Consider the following 18332-nt stretch of genomic DNA (forward strand, 5'->3'; position numbering starts at 1 on the left):
CAACCTGGGCTAGAGCAAGACCCTACTTCAAAAAAAGCAAAAAAGAAATACTGAGTCAGCAGTGCAGGAAATTTCTATATATTCCTCTCTTCTAACCCCAATTTTCTTCTAGCACTAGTATCTTTACTAGTGATATACTGTGTTACAGTTAATTACCCAATATTGACCAGCCGTTGTTAACTAAGGTCTATAATTTATATTGAGCTTGCTCTTTGTTGGCAATACCAGTAGTTTAATACCCTTTCAAGTCTTTTTCAGTTCAGTTTCCCCTGTTTGCACACTCTCCCTTGACTCTGATGAGTTTCTTTTCAAGGCCAAATAGGAATATCAGTCTTTCTGCGGAGCCTCCCCTGACTCCCCTGGAATGGGACTGAAAAGGAGGTACAGACAACACAGAGGGGGGCCCTACATTTTATCAGGTGCCTAGTGTGTGCCAAGCACCGTGTGTGTGCACGCACAGTGTTCAATTCTCTGTAGCCACACAAGGAAGGTACTGTTCCTGGCACCCTCCATTCATGGCACTCTGCTGTTTTAGTTAGCTAAAACCAGCTGCAGTCTAATGATACAGAGTAGAAGGTTCCAGAAATAAAACAATTCATAAGTTTTAAATAACTTATTTATCTTATTTTATTATTAGTTCTCTATAACTGACTGATTTATAAGGCAAGCTTGATCATAGCTTTGTATGTGTAGGAAAAGCATGCTATATTTAGGGTTTAGTATTATCTGAGGTTTCAGGCACTCACGTCCCCACCACTGGGGGGTTAAGTAAAGGCCGTAGCTAGCAGTGGGTTTATACCCTCGTCTGCCCTGCTCTGAAGTGTGTGCCCTCCATTCTCTGCCATGCGTCTAGCCTTGCTGCGTCCTCGTTGGATCAGCACGCTGGAGTGAGGGCGCAGTGTCTGCCCGTCCTGTGTCTCCTCTGTGAGCAGAGGTCGGTACCTACGCCGAACACCAAACGCATGGGACTGTGTCCTGGACACAGGAGTGCAGGGAAACGCTCGTTGAGTCCCTGCTGTACACCCGGCTCCGGTGGGCGAGGTCAAGCGTGACGGGCAGTGGTGACGATGCACCTGTGCAGGTGACCCGCCCCGGCAGGCAGTGGCAGGGAAGCCGGTGACGTTCCGTCTATCTGTGACCAGAGCATAAGCTGCCGGAGAGTAGGGCTGTTTGCTCTCTGCTGGAGTGCTTGAGCCGTCTGGTAAGAATAGTAGTTTAATAAATATTTATGGACTGGATGCTTGAATTCTGTTATAAACGTGGGGCTCCTGAAATGCCACCTCTCGGAATCCTCATGTGTGTTCAGTTAGTCCTGGATTCTCTGACACTTGTCTGGCTCAGCACTACAAGCAAGGGGAAGAGAGCGCCGTCATCTTGCTTCTCCTAGCATTAGGGGCTGAGAAACTGCTGGCCCTTCTCAGGGGCTCCTAGCTTTCTGCATGAACATCACGCCAAAAGATGGTTTCACCCTTGAGGCTAACACCCCACGTATCGTGAGAAAACCGTCACCTCAAAAACGTTAATCCATGTCATCAACTGGCTTACCTCCCTCTTTCCTCTCCTGCTCACCTCTGGCCTCCCTGCTCTTTCCCGGCCTGTTTTCCTGCACTCTCTGAGCCTGTGCTTTATTTGTATTGCTCCCTCCCTTCCGTTTGCTTTCTTCTCCAGGCTCCTCTAAGTGCACTTCTCTTTCCATTTGTCTCATGTAAACAGATCGCCCTCTGTCCACGGTGAATAACCAGGGTCTCAATTGTTGTCTGGTTTGTACCCACGGTGACAGAATTGATGGACCCTTACGAAGGCTGATGTTCATAAACCAGAGCCACCAAGCGTTTCAAAAACAGTCTTGTTTTTGCCAAGCAAGGTGAGCAAATATAGGACTGGGTTTTAAACATCCATCAGGAATTATTTTTGAAGTGATTGCTTCTAAATGAGAAGTATTTGAAAATCTCACAGCCTTCTTTACAAGTAAATTCCAGAGTCATGTATTTTGCTGGTGTCTGCTGATTAATTACAGTCCTGTGACACCATGAAAGCCCTGGTGGTTGGTTTTGTGCAGCTGTGGAGAAAAGAAAGCAAGGCCCAGCAACTTTGCCAGCTCTTTTGGGACAGTGGGGATTGAGGTCGAGGGAGGTATTTTTCCCTCTGGCAGTCACCACACAAGAACAGAAGCCCTAGCCAGACCCAGTTCTCCAGACTCCAAACTGGGTGGTTTGGGTCCTTGCAGGGTGTGAGGAGGGAGCAGCACCGGATCTGGTGCTCCTGAAATAACAGATCCTCTATTAGAGCAAGCAGTTTAGCATCCACGTGGGAATTGTGTGCGCTGCTGTAGTCACTGCTGCTTAAGAAAAAGTAATGACACTGGGTGCTGTGGTACATGCCTGTATTCTGACACTCAGAAGGTGGAATCAGGCTCCTCTTCAAGAGCAACCTCTGCCACTCATGTAGAGGAGATCCTGATTTCAAAAAAAGAAGGGGCTGGAGAGATGGATTAGCAGTTAAGGCACTTGTGTGCAAAACCTAAGGACCCATGTTCACTTCTCCAGTATCCATGTAAAACCAGATGCACAAAGTGGTGCATGCATCTGGAGTCTGTTTGCTACAACTGGAGTCCCCGACACACCCATTCTCTTTGTCTCCCTTCTATCTCTCTGTTTGCAAATAGACTTTTTTTTTGGGGGGGGGAGGTTCTCACTCTGGCCCAGGCTGACCTCGAGCTCAGAGCGATCCTCCTACCTCTGCCTCCCAAGTGCTGGGATTAAAGGCGTGAGCCACCATGCCTGACTAGAAATATTTTTTTTAGAAGGAAGAGAGGAAGCTGGGTGTGGTACCACACAGCTTTAATCCCAGTACTTGAGAGACTGAGGCAGGAGGATTGCTGTAAGCTCAAGGTCAGCCCGAGCTACAGTATGAGACACTGTCAAAAAGAATCAAGTAACAGTCAGGGCTGGAGAGAGGGCTTGATGTGTGAAGCACAAACGTGTGCCCGAGTTCCGGTCCCTGGAGTTCATGTAACACACAGACCCGGCGGTGGGCGTTTGTAGTCCCGGTGCACCGGTGCGCTAGGAGGCGCGCGCAGGAAAGTCTCCCAGATAATTGCAGGCCAAGTAGCCTGGGGACACGCAGTGAACAAGAGAGCCTACCCCAAACAAGGTGGAAGGGAAGGACCGTGTAACACCTGTGGTGGTCCTCTGACCTCTGTGTGCAAACCTAGACCCTTACATACAAGTTACATATGGCAAATAATCAGGTTTATGATTCTGTAAACAGAAGGTGCTCTGCATGGACTCATTAACAGTGATTGCAGATGTGTGGCTCAGGAAACCCTGTCAGCTCACCCATTCAGAGCCTGGTGACTCAGCCTCTTGACTCTTCCTTTCCCTCACCATGTCCGTCTGTGGCTAACTCAGCTACTGTAAGACAAGCTCCTCCTAGGCAGGTGAGAAAGGAGAAATACTGAAAATCGGGTTGCTTGGGAAGACCCTGCAGCTGTGGAGGATACAATGGAAATAAAATAACATGAAAATAGAATTTAAAGTTCTTGGTGTGTTTATACTTACTTTCATTCGTTCACTCCTCCCCTCTTAATATAGATGAGGGAAGACCAAAGGATTTCTCCAACGTGTACCTTTGTCCTTGATGGAAGCTCGGGTCACAGGTTCTCATCGACCCCTCATTGTTTCATTCTCCACATAGAGGTGGTGTGAGTGCCATTACTGAGTGTGAACTGGAATGCACGCTTGCAGCGTGGCTTGTGTTGCTTGTCTATTAGAACTGTGGCATCATTCTATATAGAGGCTTTAGAATGATGACATATCTGGGCTGCAAAGCTGGCTTGGTGTGGTTAAGGCTCTTGCCTGTGAAGCTTAAGGACCAAGATCCAGTTCCCCAGGACCCATGTAAGCCAGATGCACAAAGTGGTGCATGCATCTAGAGTTCATTTACAGTGGCTGGAGGCCCTGGTGTGCCCATTCTCATCCATTCTTATTCTCTCTCTCTCCCTACCTCTTTCTCTTTCTCTCAAGTAAATAAATAAAAAAATTACAAAAAGAACAGACCTACCTTTCTGTGTTTAATTCTGGCATGTGCTGCCCTTCAGCTAAGTATGAGGTGCCGTGTGTGCGCATGCCGCCACTCCCCTGATTCCCGAGTCTGTTTCGAGCACCACCTCCCGCTGTCTGCAGAGGCAGCCTTGGTGTGCCTGCCTCCTTAGCCCACGTCATTCTAGCCAACTCAGATATGCAAACCACTGCAGACTCACACCTCATGTTTCCTGTACAAAGATTTGATTTAAGAGGCACATTGTAGAGCTGGAGAGATGATTTAGCAGTTAAGGTGCTTGCCAGCAAAGCCAAAGGACCCAGGGCCTACATAAAACCAGATGCACAAGATGGTGCATGCATCTGGAGTTCATTTCCAGTGGCTAGAGGTCCTGGTGCGCCCATTCTTCCTCACTCACTCTCTCTCTCAAATAAATCAATAATGTTTTAAAAGGCACATTTTAGCTGGGCATGGTAGTGCACATCTTTTAGTCCCAGCACTCAGGATGCTGTGCTAGGAGGAGCCCCATGAATTCAAGGCCATCCTAGGGCTACCAAGTGAGTTTCTGGTCAGCCTGGGCTACAGTGAGACCCTGCCTCCAAAATTTTTTTTTATTTATTTATTGGAGAGAGAGAGAGAGGCAGATAGAATGGGTGTACCCGGGCCTCCAGCGACTACAAACGAACTCCAAACACATGCGCCACCTTGTGCATCTGGCTTATGTATGTCCTGGGGAATCACACCTGGGTCCTTAGGCTTTGCAGGCAAATGCCTTAACTGCTAAGCAAAAATCTTTGTTAAGGCTGAAGAGATGGCTTAACAGTTGAGGCACTTGCCTGCAAAGCCAAAGGACCCAGGCTCGATTCCCCAGGAGCCACATAAGACAGATGCACAAAGTGGCGCATGTGTGTGGAGTTCATTTGCAGTGGCCCTGGCACACCCATTCTTTCTCTCTATATGTTTCTCTCTCTCTTTTCTGTGCCTCAAATAAATAAATAAAATTTCAAAAACAGTTGTTAAAAATGTTTTAAAATAAGGGCACTAATTTTATTTTTGAGTAAGATTCCTGCCATAAAGATAATCACACCGGGCATGGTGGCACACACCCTTAATCCCAGCACTCAGGAGACAGAAATAAGAGGATTGCTGTGAGTTTAAGGCCAAACTGGGAGTACAGAGTGAGTTCCAGGTCAGCCTGGGCTAGAGCGAGACTCTACCTCCGGGGGGGGGGGGGATCGAAACTCTTTGCTGGAATCAGTCCACAGACTTCCTGAGTGACAGCTAAGTGATAAGCACACTTGTAGCAGGTGAATGTTTGGTCATCAAGCAGTTCCCAATCAGAGGAATTGTCCAAGGACCCGGGGACACAAGTGTGGTGTCAGGCCGTGGGTTTCTCAACAGTACTCCGTCCCCCCAAGCCAGCATACTTTCCTGCAGAGACCAGGGCCTTCGTCTGCAGGGGGCTGTTCCACTGGGGGCGGGGGTGGAAAGATTGGGAAGAAATCTAAAAGGGAAGAACTGAGCGTTTATGAAAAGCGTGTTTTCACAGCAGAGTCTTGCTTTTTCTCTATTTTTGGCTTAGGTTTTTCATTTGTTACAAGCCTATACAGACTCCAAGCACAGAATGAATTCAGACTTTCAGCAGGAACTGACTGACATCACTGTTTGTACCAAAGCCAAACTCTGGCTGGCCAAGAGGTATGTTAAAGCCCACCCCATGTGAGCAAGGAGTTATCAGGGGTTGCAGTACGTCTAGGGATGTCCAGTTGTGGGGGGTGTTAAAAGTCATTTGCATGAGTTTTCCAAACTTAATGGAGTATTTATCCTCTTATAAGATTGTGTTGTAAAGAAAAAAAATATTTCTTAACAAGTTCTCTAAATATCTGCACTACTAAGGGGCATCTGGCCACTAATAGTTTTTTAATTATTTAGTTATTTGAGAGAGAGAGAAAGAGAAAGGCAGATAGAGAATGGCACACCGGGCCACCAGCCTCTGCAAACAAACTCCAGATGCATGCACCACCTTGTGCATCTGGCTTATGTGGACTCTGGGGAATCGAACCTGGGTCCTTTGGCTTCACAGTCAAACACCTTAACCGCTAAACCATCTCTCCAGCCCTCAACTAATCTTTAATACCCACCAAGTATCGAGTCCTATACAGACATTGTAACACTGAACGACAACTGACTGGATCATGTCATGGCAGCTAAAAGATTAGAGATTGGTGGGGATGTGAACAGGCATGGATGCAAAGGGAAAGGTGGGATTTGAACAGGAATAGGGACTGGAAGTTGCTGCTTGTTAGGTGGGCAACGGCATAGTGGGAAAATACAAGGCAAAGAGGAGTGGGCACAGATTTTTTTTTTTTCCTAATGTTTATTTTGGAACTTAGAATACAGAGGATGAAGGAATAAAGTAATTTTCTATTTAAATATATGTCGAGTGTCCTTTGTAACACTGCATGCAAAATTTGTGCTAGAGGCTCCAAATCCTGGTAGGACAGGTTAGAGGTCGAACTCAAGCTTTCAGACTTAGCAAGTACTCTAACCCGCTGAGCATTTCCCAGCCCACGAGCCCCTCATTGTTCATCTAGCTTTGTTTCCTCCATATTTAGACTAAGGTAGGAGCTGCTTGGCTCTAAATGATTCTCCGAGTCTGGTGCCATTTGCCTTCTGTGAGGTTTGCGGGCTCCCCAGCACATTTCCTGGGAGAACAGAGCCTCTACTCATTTACACCTCAGCTGTTTACCAGTTAATTCGGGTTAGGTCTTCTAGTTATTTTCTTCTGAGCATCAGGAAGTGAAGATTCCAGAAATCACTGTGTGGAAATGCTGCTTGCCGCCACAGCCGCCCTGGGAGCCCTTGGCCCCGAGCTGCTCAGGGCAGAAGCTTGGCCCTTCAGCGCTTTCTTGCCAGGTGGACGGAGGAGATGGAGCCGCAGGCCAGCGCTTGGTGGACGGGGCTTGTGCAGCGCCTGAGGGGGCCGGCCAGGCACGGCTGCTCGGCGCGGCCATGCTGGAAAGTCCTTCTGGCCTCTCTCCTCGCCTGTGCTCCCCATTGCCGCTGACGACTCGGGCTTTCCTTTCTCATCATCCGCGGCCCATTCTCTGCTTCTTCTCAGCTTAGAAAATAGAGGCACGAGCCACTGCAATCCATGGCTCCCTATCCTTCCTTCCCAGAGTCCAGGAAAGCCACTTTCTCTTTCCAATACAGTCAACTCTCTATCATCCAAGTGCGAACTTTCCGCTTGCTGGGTGGCCTATGGGTGGTTCCCTGACCCCAGGCTTCCTCCTGCTCCCTAACACACTTTTATAAGTATTAATCCGGATGTGTTCAGAGCCTAGACTAGGGTTTGGAAGGAAGACCTGTCGCCAAGGCATACTGCATTCCAGTGCTCGTAAGCAGCCCTTCCACAGTATTTGCACCGTGACAGGAGAGCCCACAGGTCCCGCGTGGGACGCCGCAGCCCGCGTGGAGGTGGCGGAGCAGCAGTGTGCCCCGGAGCCCTGAAGGCTCCCTTTGTGCTCTGGGAGGCGTTGTCTGCACCAGTCAGCTCCACGCTCACGTGAACCCACTGGGGATGCTGATGGTCCTTTCTCAAAACCAACCCATCTTCACGTTCTCCCTTGCTTTTTCCCATGAAGATGTTACAGTGCAGAATATTCCAGATTCTACTGAAGAGACCCCTTTGTGTCCCTGGTCATTTACACATGAAAGACGAATGTGCTATTGAGCTCACTAAAGAATCCTCTGTATCTTTTTAGTGTAAACTATGAAAAATTATTGTTTTTCCAAAAAAAGTTTTAAATTTTAGCACCGACACCCTTTTTGTTTTCTATAATTTATTTGTTCATTAGCCTGAATTCCTTGGTCCAGTAAGAACAAAACTTCAGAGGAGGTGTAGTTATTTGTCCTTTTGTTCCCAAAGATTTTTTTTAAGATGCACTGGAACCATGGGATAACTAAATCATTTAAAAAATTTGGGCTCTGAAATTGAGGGCACATAAAGACCTGTGTTACATATTCGTGTTTTGGTTTTGCAAGATTAATAAGGGTTGCTGTGAGGTGGCTGAGCAATAGCCTTGGAGTTGACAGGGAAGTTCAGGCGATGGCCAGCTGGCAGCCCGGCATGAATAAAGGACTGAGCTTCTGCTCTTACAGGCTGCTTTTCATTCCAAGATGTCAGAGCCTTTATGGAAATCAGCTCATTAATCCTTCAAGTCCCTTCCTTCTCCATTTTCCCTCTTCAACCCAGTTTACTGTCTCTCTCTTGGGGGCTGAGGCAGCTGACCAACTCCTGAGGAAAACTTAGCTGGCCCAGGCCGAGAGTGGGGAGTAGAAGGAGAGAGCCACCAGCCTGGGAAAGCTGGCCGGGGGCTTCCATGAAAGAGGACCCGGGCCAGACCCAAAGGATGGCTCAGTCGACGCCCCTTCCTATCTGCAAGGTCCAGCTCTCTTGTCCCAGCTGGATCACAGACCCTGCCCGGACCAGATGGGCTTTAAAAGCCCCATCAAGTAGGACTAAGAGAAACAAAATGTTTATTTAGTTAAGAGTTGGAATAGGCTGGAGAGATGGCTTAATGGTTAAGGCGCTTGCCTGCAAAGCCATAGGATCCCGGTTTGACTCTCTAGGCCCCACATAAGCCAGATGCACAAGGGAGTGCACACATCTGGAGTTCGTTTGCAGAGGCTGGAGGCCCTGGCGTGCCCATTCTCTCTCTGTCTCTCCTCCCCCCCCCCTTTCTCTCTCTCAAATAGAGTTGGAATACACTGGGCTTAAATTTTTTCAGAAGTGAATATATTATCAAGTATCTCCTTTGCTTGTAAAAGAGTGAAAGTACATTGTGTGTTCCTTTTCAAAAACTTACTGGACTAAGCCAGATGTGGTGGCACAGACCTATAATCCTAGCACTTGGGAGGCTAAGGCAGGAGTATTGCCAAGATCAAGTCAACCTGGACTATATAACAAGACCTGACTCAAAGAAGAGAAGAGGGGAGGAGAGAGAAACGGAAAAGAGGAAAGGGGAAGGGGAGGGAGGGAAGAATGAAGAAAAGAGTAAAAACATAGGGCCTCTAGCTACTGCAGACAAGCTCCAGACGCATGCGCCACCTTGTGCATCAGACTTTATGTGGGTCCTGGGGAATTGAACCTGGGTCCTTTGGCTTTGCAGGCAAGCACCTTAATGGCTAAGCCATCTCTCCAGCCTAAGATAACATATTTTCTGTGACCTGAATGATCAGTCCTTAAGTTTACTTTATCTGTGCTCCATTTCATACTATTATAAATAATGTTCCAATAAAAGTATTTGTATGCGTGATGGTATGCATGTATGTGTGAGATTTGGGATTGTGGCCTAAATTTTTATTTCAAGCAGTAAAATATATTTACTGGGAGATATGAAAATGTTTTTACAGGCCTTTATGAAGTTGCCAGATTGTCTTCCATAAGAGAAATTTCATTACCTCTTTCTATCAACAGTTCATGGGAAACCTCTACAAAAATTTTAGCTAAGTTTTTTTTTTTAGATTGGAGTTAGGAAACTTACCTTGGGAGGGTTCACTTTGTGTTAAGCTATGGGTAAAGCTATTGGCATACCATCAATGAACTTGTCTCAGATTTGCTTAGGGTAAGAAATTTCAGGCCTGGTATGGTGGCATATGCCTTTCTTTAATCCCACACTCAGGAGGCTGAGGCAGGAGGATCCCTATGAGTTTGAGGCTAGCCTGGTGCTGCAGAGTTCCAGATCAGCCTGGGCTAGAGTACGATCTTCCCTCAAAACCAGGAAGTCAACTTTCCTGTGGAGACAAGCTGTATATATGAGACCAGTTTCACTTGGGAGTTGTAGGTGTGCTTTCAACGTCCCAGTCCGACAGCACAGCCAGCACCAAACTTCCTTTCACCTGTCACTGCGTCTGCTCAGTAGGGCATCTTTCCCCCCACGCTCTAGGGTGCCAGCCAGGCCTAGGCACAGTTGTCCACTCTTAGCCACAGGGCAGCCCGTGCAGACCCCATCGGTCTCTGAGTGGCCATCGGTCTCTGAGTGGCTTGTTGTCTTTTTTTTTGGCTTGGATGGGATTTACATTTATCTTGTTTTAATTGCTTGACTGCATTTATGGATGAGGAAATTTTGCATTAAATCAGTATTTACAGCTCTCTAAAAAGACTAGAAAATTTGGCAGTGGCAGACCCATAACCCTGCCTGCTTGCAGTGAGCCACAGGCTAAGTACTGGCCTTTGTGGGGGTTTTTTTTTTTTTTTGTTTTGGTCTTGTTTTGGTGGGGCAGGGGGCAGGGGGAGGCATGTTGTTAGTTTTTGTTTCATATTGAGAGGCAGGGTCTCACTTTGTAGCCCAGGCTGGTCTCAAACTCACAGCAGTCTGCCTGCAGCCTCACTGCTGGCATTACAGGTATGAGCTAGCGTCCCTGGCTCTGACCCTTTCTTCTTCTTCCTTTTCTTTCTTCTTCCTCCCCACCCCCCACCCCCCAAGGTAGGGTCTCGCTCTAGCCTAGTCTGATACTGGTCTCGAACTCACAGCGATCCTCCTACCTTGGCCTCTTGAGTGCTGGGATTATAGGCGTGTGTTACCACACCTGGCAGAGAGAAAGAGAGAATGGGTACACCGGGGCCTCCAGCCACTGCAAACTCCAGATGCATGTGCTACTTTGTGCATCTGGCTTTATGTGAGTACTGGGGAATCAAACTACGATCGTTAGGCTTTGAAGACAAGCACCTTAACCACTGAGCCATCTCTGCAGCTTTTATTCACTTATTTATTTATTGGTGGAGGGAAGCATTCATTCTGAGACAATATTTGGCTGTGTAGGTCTGGGTGGCCTCAAACTTGTGTCAGTCCTCCAGCCTCAGCCCCCTGACTACGGGATTACAGGCATACAGCACCGTGCTGGCTGGCTCCTGGCCATTTCTCTGTACTGCACCGCTGACTCTGCCGAGTCACTTCTCTATTAGCATTCCTGCTCCGCTCCGTGGACACCTAAGTCTGTGCCTGTTGTATTGGCCGATGATAAGTTCCTAACTCCAAGCAGTAGTTAGTGATGTTCATGGCTATAATTAGAATCAACTAGAGAGATCTTAAAGCTTACCAATGTCTATCCTATCTCTAGAGTCTCCCTGCCCTCATAAGGGCCATTTAAACCTGGTACTCTATTTTTCAAGTTATTTTAAATTTTTTTGTGTGTCTGTGCGCATGCGCACACTTGTGCATGTGTGCCCGCACCAGGGTGACCTCTTGTTGGTGCAAACGAAAGCCCAGCTGGCTTTATGAGGGCAGTTGGAGAATTGAACCTGGGGCAGCCTTTAACCACTGAGCCACAGTCCAGTATGGTTGATTGCCCCAGAAGCTCATGGAACATTTTCAATTTTTTTTTAACTTTTTATTTTATTTTGTTTGCTTTGAGAGAGAGAGGCAGATAGAGAGAATGGACACACCAGGGCTTCAGCCGTTGCAAACGAACTCCAGACGCATGCACCACCTTGTGCATCTGGCTTACATGGGTCCTAGGGAATCAAACCTGAGTCCTTTGGTTTCACAGGCAAGCACCTTAACTGCTAAGCCACGTCTCCAGCCCCATTTTCACTTTTGTTTTGTCTTTAGTTTTTCAAGGTAAGGTCTCACTCTAGCCCGGGCTGACCTGGAATTTACTCTGGGGTCTCAGCGTGGCCTTGAACTCACCGTGATCCTCCTACCTCTGCCTCCTGAGTGCTAGGATTAAAGGCGTGCGCCACCACGCCCAGCCATTTTCAGTTTTTGAGGTGAGGCTTAAGTGTACCTGGATCACTTCATTTAGCAACCATCTTTGAACCCTGATATATGCCAGTTGATATCAAACACTGAAGCTGTTTATTCAAAGCAGAGTTTCGCTGTCAAGAGGACAACAGGCTCTGGAGGAAACCTGTGGGCCTGCCATTTTAGATGCAGACAGGCCCCGAGAACTTTATTTTATTATGGTTCATTCCCCGGCCTTACGCACATGGGACACTATAGCCCACAGAAGTCCATTTTCACACAGCTGGACCCCACGGACACCTGCTAACATTTGTTTAAGACTCAGCTCTCAACTTTTTGTCAGGCTCCTTCTCCTGGGCCACTGCCTTTGTCTGTCGAGACACTGCTTTTGTGCCAAGCTTTGAGTGGCAGTAACTCAAGCATGGTAGAGAACAGTGATTCCCAGAAGGAAACGTGCACAAGAATCACCTGGGGTTACTAGGGCTGCCATAGGACCTGAGGCCCAGAACGTGTAACCAGCTCCCAGTCCAGCACTGTTGGACCTGGGACACAGTACACACCCTACGGAGCAGAGGTCAGAACGACGCCCACTGCGATTGTCGAACCGCCAGTTAGCAATGCTCACATCGTCCTCGAAGCACGAGGGCTTAGAGCCGCAGGGGCGCGCTGCAGTTACTACCGGCACCGTCCCAGCTTCCCCACCCTCTGGGTGACCTGCACGGAGGGGCTGCGTGGCTCCAAGACCCCATGGTCTGGGCAGTCAGCCCTGTGGCCTCAGTGCTGGAGGGGGCGGAAGGGCCAGTGCTTCATTGGCAATCAGTAGTACTTATCATTTTGGAAAATAACATTCTGATAATCTGGTGAGAAGAACAGACTCTCAGAAATACAAGAATACTTGGAAAGGAACCTTGAGGTCAAATTTTTGAATGAAACAATTCCAGTGAGTGGGAGAGGTCTTCGGGAGGGGGCTCTTGTGTGCTGACGATCTGCACTAGGGAACAAACCTATTGGCTTGTACCCCGAGCTAATTCTAACCTGCAGACTGACTGTGTCGTTTGTCCCTTCGCTGTACAGCTTCCCTCCGTCACTACGGCATACTCCTCTGACCGCTTCCCTTGCACCTTTCCAGCCTCCCAACCCCCCCACCCCCGCCTTATCCATAGTCCCCTCTCTTCCCCTTGTCTTCCTAGCTCCCACAGAGCTGAGTGGCATGTCCCTTGAGGGCCTGCGGAGTGAAGGGTGTGAGGCAAGTGCGCCTGCAGAGACGGAGCTGGGCTTGCTTTTGTGCGGCGATCCCGGCTCTTCCCCACGGGGCCTGTGGCCAGCTGCAGAAGCTCTGGGTGAGGGTCTGCCGTGCTTTACAGCTGCTAAACGCGGCATTTATTTTCTAGACGCTAGATTTATTCACACAAGAGGCCACACTTCCCAGGCAGAAAGGCTTGGGCTTGGGTCTGGGTCCACTCTTCCCACTGCCCCCTGACCCTGTGAATCCCCCCCCCCGCCCCGTCCTGGACTGCCCCTCTCCCAGGACAGAGAGGCCGTCCTGAGCGGCTGCTTGAGGAAGGGGCGCCTCAGCGCTCTGCCGAGCTGCGGTGGCTGTCTCGCATCCGCGCCGCTGAAACGAGTCCCGTTCAGGAGCGTTGTTAAACTATTCAAGTGGCCATGTGGCATCTTAAGGCCATCGTTTGTGGTCTCTGCCAAAACTGTAAGTCTTAACAGGGATGGCCAGTCACATGGCAAGTGTACAGGCCATGCTGGTGGTTGTTTTGTTTTGGGGGCGTTTTTGTCTTTGCTTGTTTATTGCCTGTTCTTTGCCCTTTCTCTCCCCCCCACCCCATCCTTTCTCTCCTCTCCTTTTCTTCTTTCGACAAAAAGTTTTCCCCCAAATTCCCTCTTTTCTTACTTTAAGAGGAAAAAAGTAGAGTATGATCCCCTCAGATTTTCTGGGGAAGGGAGGCTTTCATTAGGACCCTCTGTAATCTTCTGGCTCAGCCTATTTGAGGTCACCTTCAGCCTAGAGAAGAACTGAAAGGTGGAAGACATGGCGTTGGTATGTTTGAGACCAGTGTGTTTCCTTCCCTTTCCACATCTTGAAAGTGCTTGAGATCATGGTATCTTGGGATGAGATCCTGCTGGTGTTCAAAACACTTAAGTCATCACATTTTAACCAAGCCAGGCAATTTACAAAATATTTCCTCCATTAAATATTCTTTTGAAGCTGGGCTTGGTGGTGTACGCCTTTAATCCCAGCACTCGGGAGGCAGAGGTAAGAGGATCACTGTGAGTTCGAAGCCACCCTGAGACCCCATAGTAAATTCCAGGTCAACCTGAGCTAGAGTGAGACCCTACCTGGAAAAAAAAAAACAAAAAGCAAAAAATATATATATTCTTTTGAAAACACAGCCTCGAGTTTTGAAGGAATAACCACTTTGAGAACTGGAATTGAAAAGATAAGAGCATTTCTGATTGACAGGTTGGCCTTAGGCAAATTGGCAAAAGCCAACAGAGCGATCCGTGTGTTAAACTGAGCCTCGAACACAGGTTGCTCAGCATCAAAGCTCCTTCCCACTGCAGTGGAAAGTGAAAAACAGCTCTTTCACACCGAGAATTTAACCCCAACTGCTGATGCTTTCTACTTTTTAAATATAGAAGTCTACAACTCTGGCTTGGAGATGGCAGTTAGTTCAATGGAAGGCTCAGAAACATGTCTTCCTATACTTGTAGCTGTTGGCTTGTTAGACTGTTGCTATTGGAAGAGCTGAGCAGTGCTGTCATTGCCTAACTTGCAGAGGACTGCAGACTAAGTGTCCTCAGCACATTCTCATAATATTATGAAGGGCCCTTGTACAGCAGGCTGTTTTTCCCTTTAGAATGGAGCATGCTCCATATTTTGGCTAAATCAGCGCCTTCATCCAGCCACTCCCAGTGAGCGAGCACCCATTCTGATTCACAGACAGTGCAAGATAATGTATGGCAGGGGATATAAAGATGAACGATATTAGCCAGGAGCAGTGATATACCGTTGTAATCCCAGTACTTTGGAGGCTGCAAGTTTGAGGCCAGCCAGGACTACATAGTGAGACCTTGTCTCAAAAAAAGATGAATGAGGGCTGGAGAGATGGCTTAGCGGTTAAGCGCTTGCCTGTGAAGCCTAAGGACTCTGGTTCGAGGCTTGATTCCCCAGGACCCACATTAGTCAGATGCACAAGGGGGCGCACACATCTGGAGTTCGTTTGCAGTAGCTGGAGGCCCTGGTGTGCCCATTCTCTCCCTCCCTCCCTCCCTCCCTCCCTCCCTCCCTCCCTCCCTCTCTCTCTCTCTCTCTCTCTCTCTCTCTCTCTCCCTCTCTTTCTCTCTCTGTCACTCTCAAATAAATAAATAAATAAAAATAAAAATAATTTTAAAAAGATAAACAATGAAGAAGTATAAAACAAAATAATGAATAAAATCAATAGAATAAAAAAAAAAAAGATGAGTGATATTGTCCCTGGTTCAAAAGCTACACAAGCAAGACAAGCACATGTTAAACTAACTACAAACCAGAAAGAATTCAGAAAGTGCAGGAATGAATTAAAGTATATTATAGGAGCTGGGAAGGGAGAAATAAATGCTAGCTTGTGGTGGTAGAGGGATCAAGAAAGTCTTCTAGGGGAGGGAGAAGTCTTTATAGGTGAGACTTAATTATTAGATAAGGTGATGCATGTTTTCTTTGGCTGGAGAACGAGGGTGGTTATGACAGTATAGAGTAGCCTCTGTTGCTAAGTAAATGGTGAAGATCTCATTGCCCGTGTGCTGAGAAGGAATCTTAGTGCAGAGCTCGGCCTTGTGGGATGCACGTTAAGGCACGTGCAGGTGACCCTCAGCAGGAATGCAGTTGTCAGTCTAGTTGAGGCTCAGTCTAACAGAAGAGAGGTTTCCCTTAGGAGAGAGGCGGTCCTCAGCGAAGCAGAAATAGAAGTTCAGATTCAGAAGAGAAGATTAGTTCAGATTCAGGGACGGCTCTCTAAAGGTGGCAGGAATTTGAGCGGCGTGATTTGAAAAGGCCAGAGCTGACGGAGAAGCCACGTGTCAAGGTGGTGGGTGTCCTGAGCGGTGGCCTTCTGTCGGCAGCAAGTGTGGCATCTCGTAGGCGCTGGAGGGGCAGGGCCGAAGGTGAGCACTTGTGCTTAGGCGAGCGATGTAACCCTGGATAAAGGTCCAGGGGTGGCGGTCCTCGGAGCTCAACCAGAGAGGAAGGTGGGCTTGAAGAGCTCAGATGGACACTGGTGAGAGGCTGCTGTCTGTCCACACCTGACGGTCTTAGCTTCCAGCCTTGTGCACCACTCAGTAAAATTCCCATTCTCTCCTAGAGCAGTCTACCTGTCTCTTGGGCCAGTCATAATGGGAATAGAGAATCTTAGATGCTCTTAAGACAGGACTTTTACTTTTGACTTCTGCCAAGATTGTGGAACCCTAGAGTTCATCTGGAAAAGGCAATTTAGAGATTATCTAATCCAGTGAAAATCTTTCTTTTTTTAATTATTTATTTACTTGAGAGAGGAGGATGAGAGAGAGGGAGGGAATGGGTGCTCCAGGGCTTCCAGCCACTGCAAACAAACTCCAGATGTGTGCGCCCCCTTGTGCATCTGGCTTACTTGGGTCCTGGGGAATCGAACCGGGATCCTTTGGCTTTGCAGGCAAACGCCTTAACCGCTAAGCCATCTCTACAGCCCCTGAAATTCTTTCTTCAAACAACTTACATGGAAACAAAGATGTCAAAGCTAGCTTAGTAGAAATGGTAAATACAGTTTGGGCTGGGATTGGAGCCTGGAGACCCACCCGCCTGACTTCCCTTCCATTGAAAGTCCTAGAAGGACCCTGACTCCCTGTGTCAAGACAGTGACCTAATAAACGAAGAATTGCAGAAGGGATAAGAAACAAGTGGCCAAACAGCCTTCCTGGTTGACAGCTGTGGCTGACCTGGAGGTAGGGTGTAGGTTCTGAGTTTCTGCTTTGGTCCTTGACTTGCATCCTTACTCTGCTACCCAGTCTTCTTGGTAGAAGTCCTTTCTGAAGTCCTGTGCCCTGGTGCTTCTAGGACAGGACCCAGCCTCAAACCTTGCCATCAAACTGAGCTGTCGTAGATCCTCTTTCCCGATGGCCTGGCTGCCATTTACTCTGATCAGCAAGTTGTAGCATGTAATACATACGTAAGTTAATTCTCCCGCATGCAGAACATGGCTGTGTTGCAGTAGTGGTCATCTGGAAATTGCGCCTTTAGGCTCTCTGATAGGCACTTGCCTGCCTCAGTACTGCGCGGATGCGATCCCAGCACATTTGTCCTGTGGCCAGGCTTTACCCCCGCCCTCCAGGGCTGTGAGCAGACTAGGCTGGGTTCTGTGAGTGGGCCGAAGAGGCACTCCGTCCCCCACTCCCTGTCCTTTCCCTCCCCTCAGCTTCCCATGGTGCCCAGGCTTCATCAGTGAACTGGGCTGGCCTGGAGGCCTTTGGGAACAGTTCCTTCCCAAGGGAGCTCGGGGTCTCATTCCAGGACTTTTTGAGTCAGAGGGTCACTTCTCAGGTCCCTTGGAGAGAGGGAATCCTCAAGCCGGAAAACAAGCATGGTGCACTGAGTCAGGAGAGGTAGAGTGTCATGAGGTCAGCGGTTGGGTTCGGCTTCGGTGTAGCTGCAATGTCTTTGTAAGAGAGAATGGGCTCACCAGGGCCTCCAGCTGCTGTAAACAACCTCCAGGCGCGTGTGCCCCTTTGCGCACCTGGCTTTATGTGCGAACTGAAGAATCAAACCCCAGGCCATCTGGGGTTACTCGCAAGAGCTTTAACCACTGAGCCATCGCTCCAGACCTAGGGTCCATTTTTATCTGCACAGTGAAAGCCCTAGAATTAGGAGGTGAAGCAGAAGAGAATAGAGAGGAGGTGGTGAGTAGTGTCTGGGAAGTATGACAGAGCGCAGCAGAGGGGGAATCGTCTGTTGTCACACGACTGAGGCGCGTGAGCATAGTGGCCCTGCCGGACATACGTCTGTGTCACCCTCTCCAGAATACCTAGGCTTGTGGTCTTGTCTTGCTTCCCATACTGGCTGCCAGGCCCAACACCCAAGCGAGCGGTGCCCTCCCACACGCCTTGATTTGGCACAGTCCCTGTTCTTACACGAATGTGTTTAGGACACAGAGCTACCATTTATTTCTCTAGGAAACCTTGATTCTATTCTTGGTTCTGTCCTGAACTTGGGTAGGTCACTAGAACTATAAGCAACTTTGTTGACTTTTTAAAAATGGAAAATTTTTGTCTATCTCTCTTCCCTCCTAAGATTTTTATGAAGACAAAATGCAATAATATGTTAAGATAAAGGAGTAAAATGCAATTTGTCATTCTTAGTCACTATCACTATTGTTCTTGGGGCTGAGGTCCAAGCATATCCCTTACTGAGTTCACATTCCCACAGCTCGTTGCATGTGATACAAGAACACTCTTACCTTGCTATATCCGGACGCCTCGTGCAACACCCCAAAGTTCCAGGCTTCCCTCTGGTTTCTCCTTTTCATGCTC

General features: G+C 48.3%; 1 protein-coding gene across 4 annotated transcripts in view; it reads left to right on the forward strand.

The window, feature by feature from the left end:
- Window positions 1–18332, forward strand: part of Thada (THADA armadillo repeat containing) — a 343908-nt gene that overhangs the window by 232429 nt on the left and 93147 nt on the right. For all 4 annotated transcript variants that reach the window (XM_045137566.1, XM_045137568.1, XM_045137567.1 and 1 more), the window contains one exon: window positions 5624–5739. In XM_045137566.1, the coding sequence (XP_044993501.1) occupies window positions 5624–5739 (116 nt within the window). The remainder of the gene's footprint in view (window positions 1–5623; window positions 5740–18332) is intronic.

The sequence above is a fragment of the Jaculus jaculus genome, chromosome 18 (assembly GCF_020740685.1).
Source record: "Jaculus jaculus isolate mJacJac1 chromosome 18, mJacJac1.mat.Y.cur, whole genome shotgun sequence".
In the NCBI taxonomy this organism is placed as follows: domain Eukaryota; kingdom Metazoa; phylum Chordata; class Mammalia; order Rodentia; family Dipodidae; genus Jaculus; species Jaculus jaculus.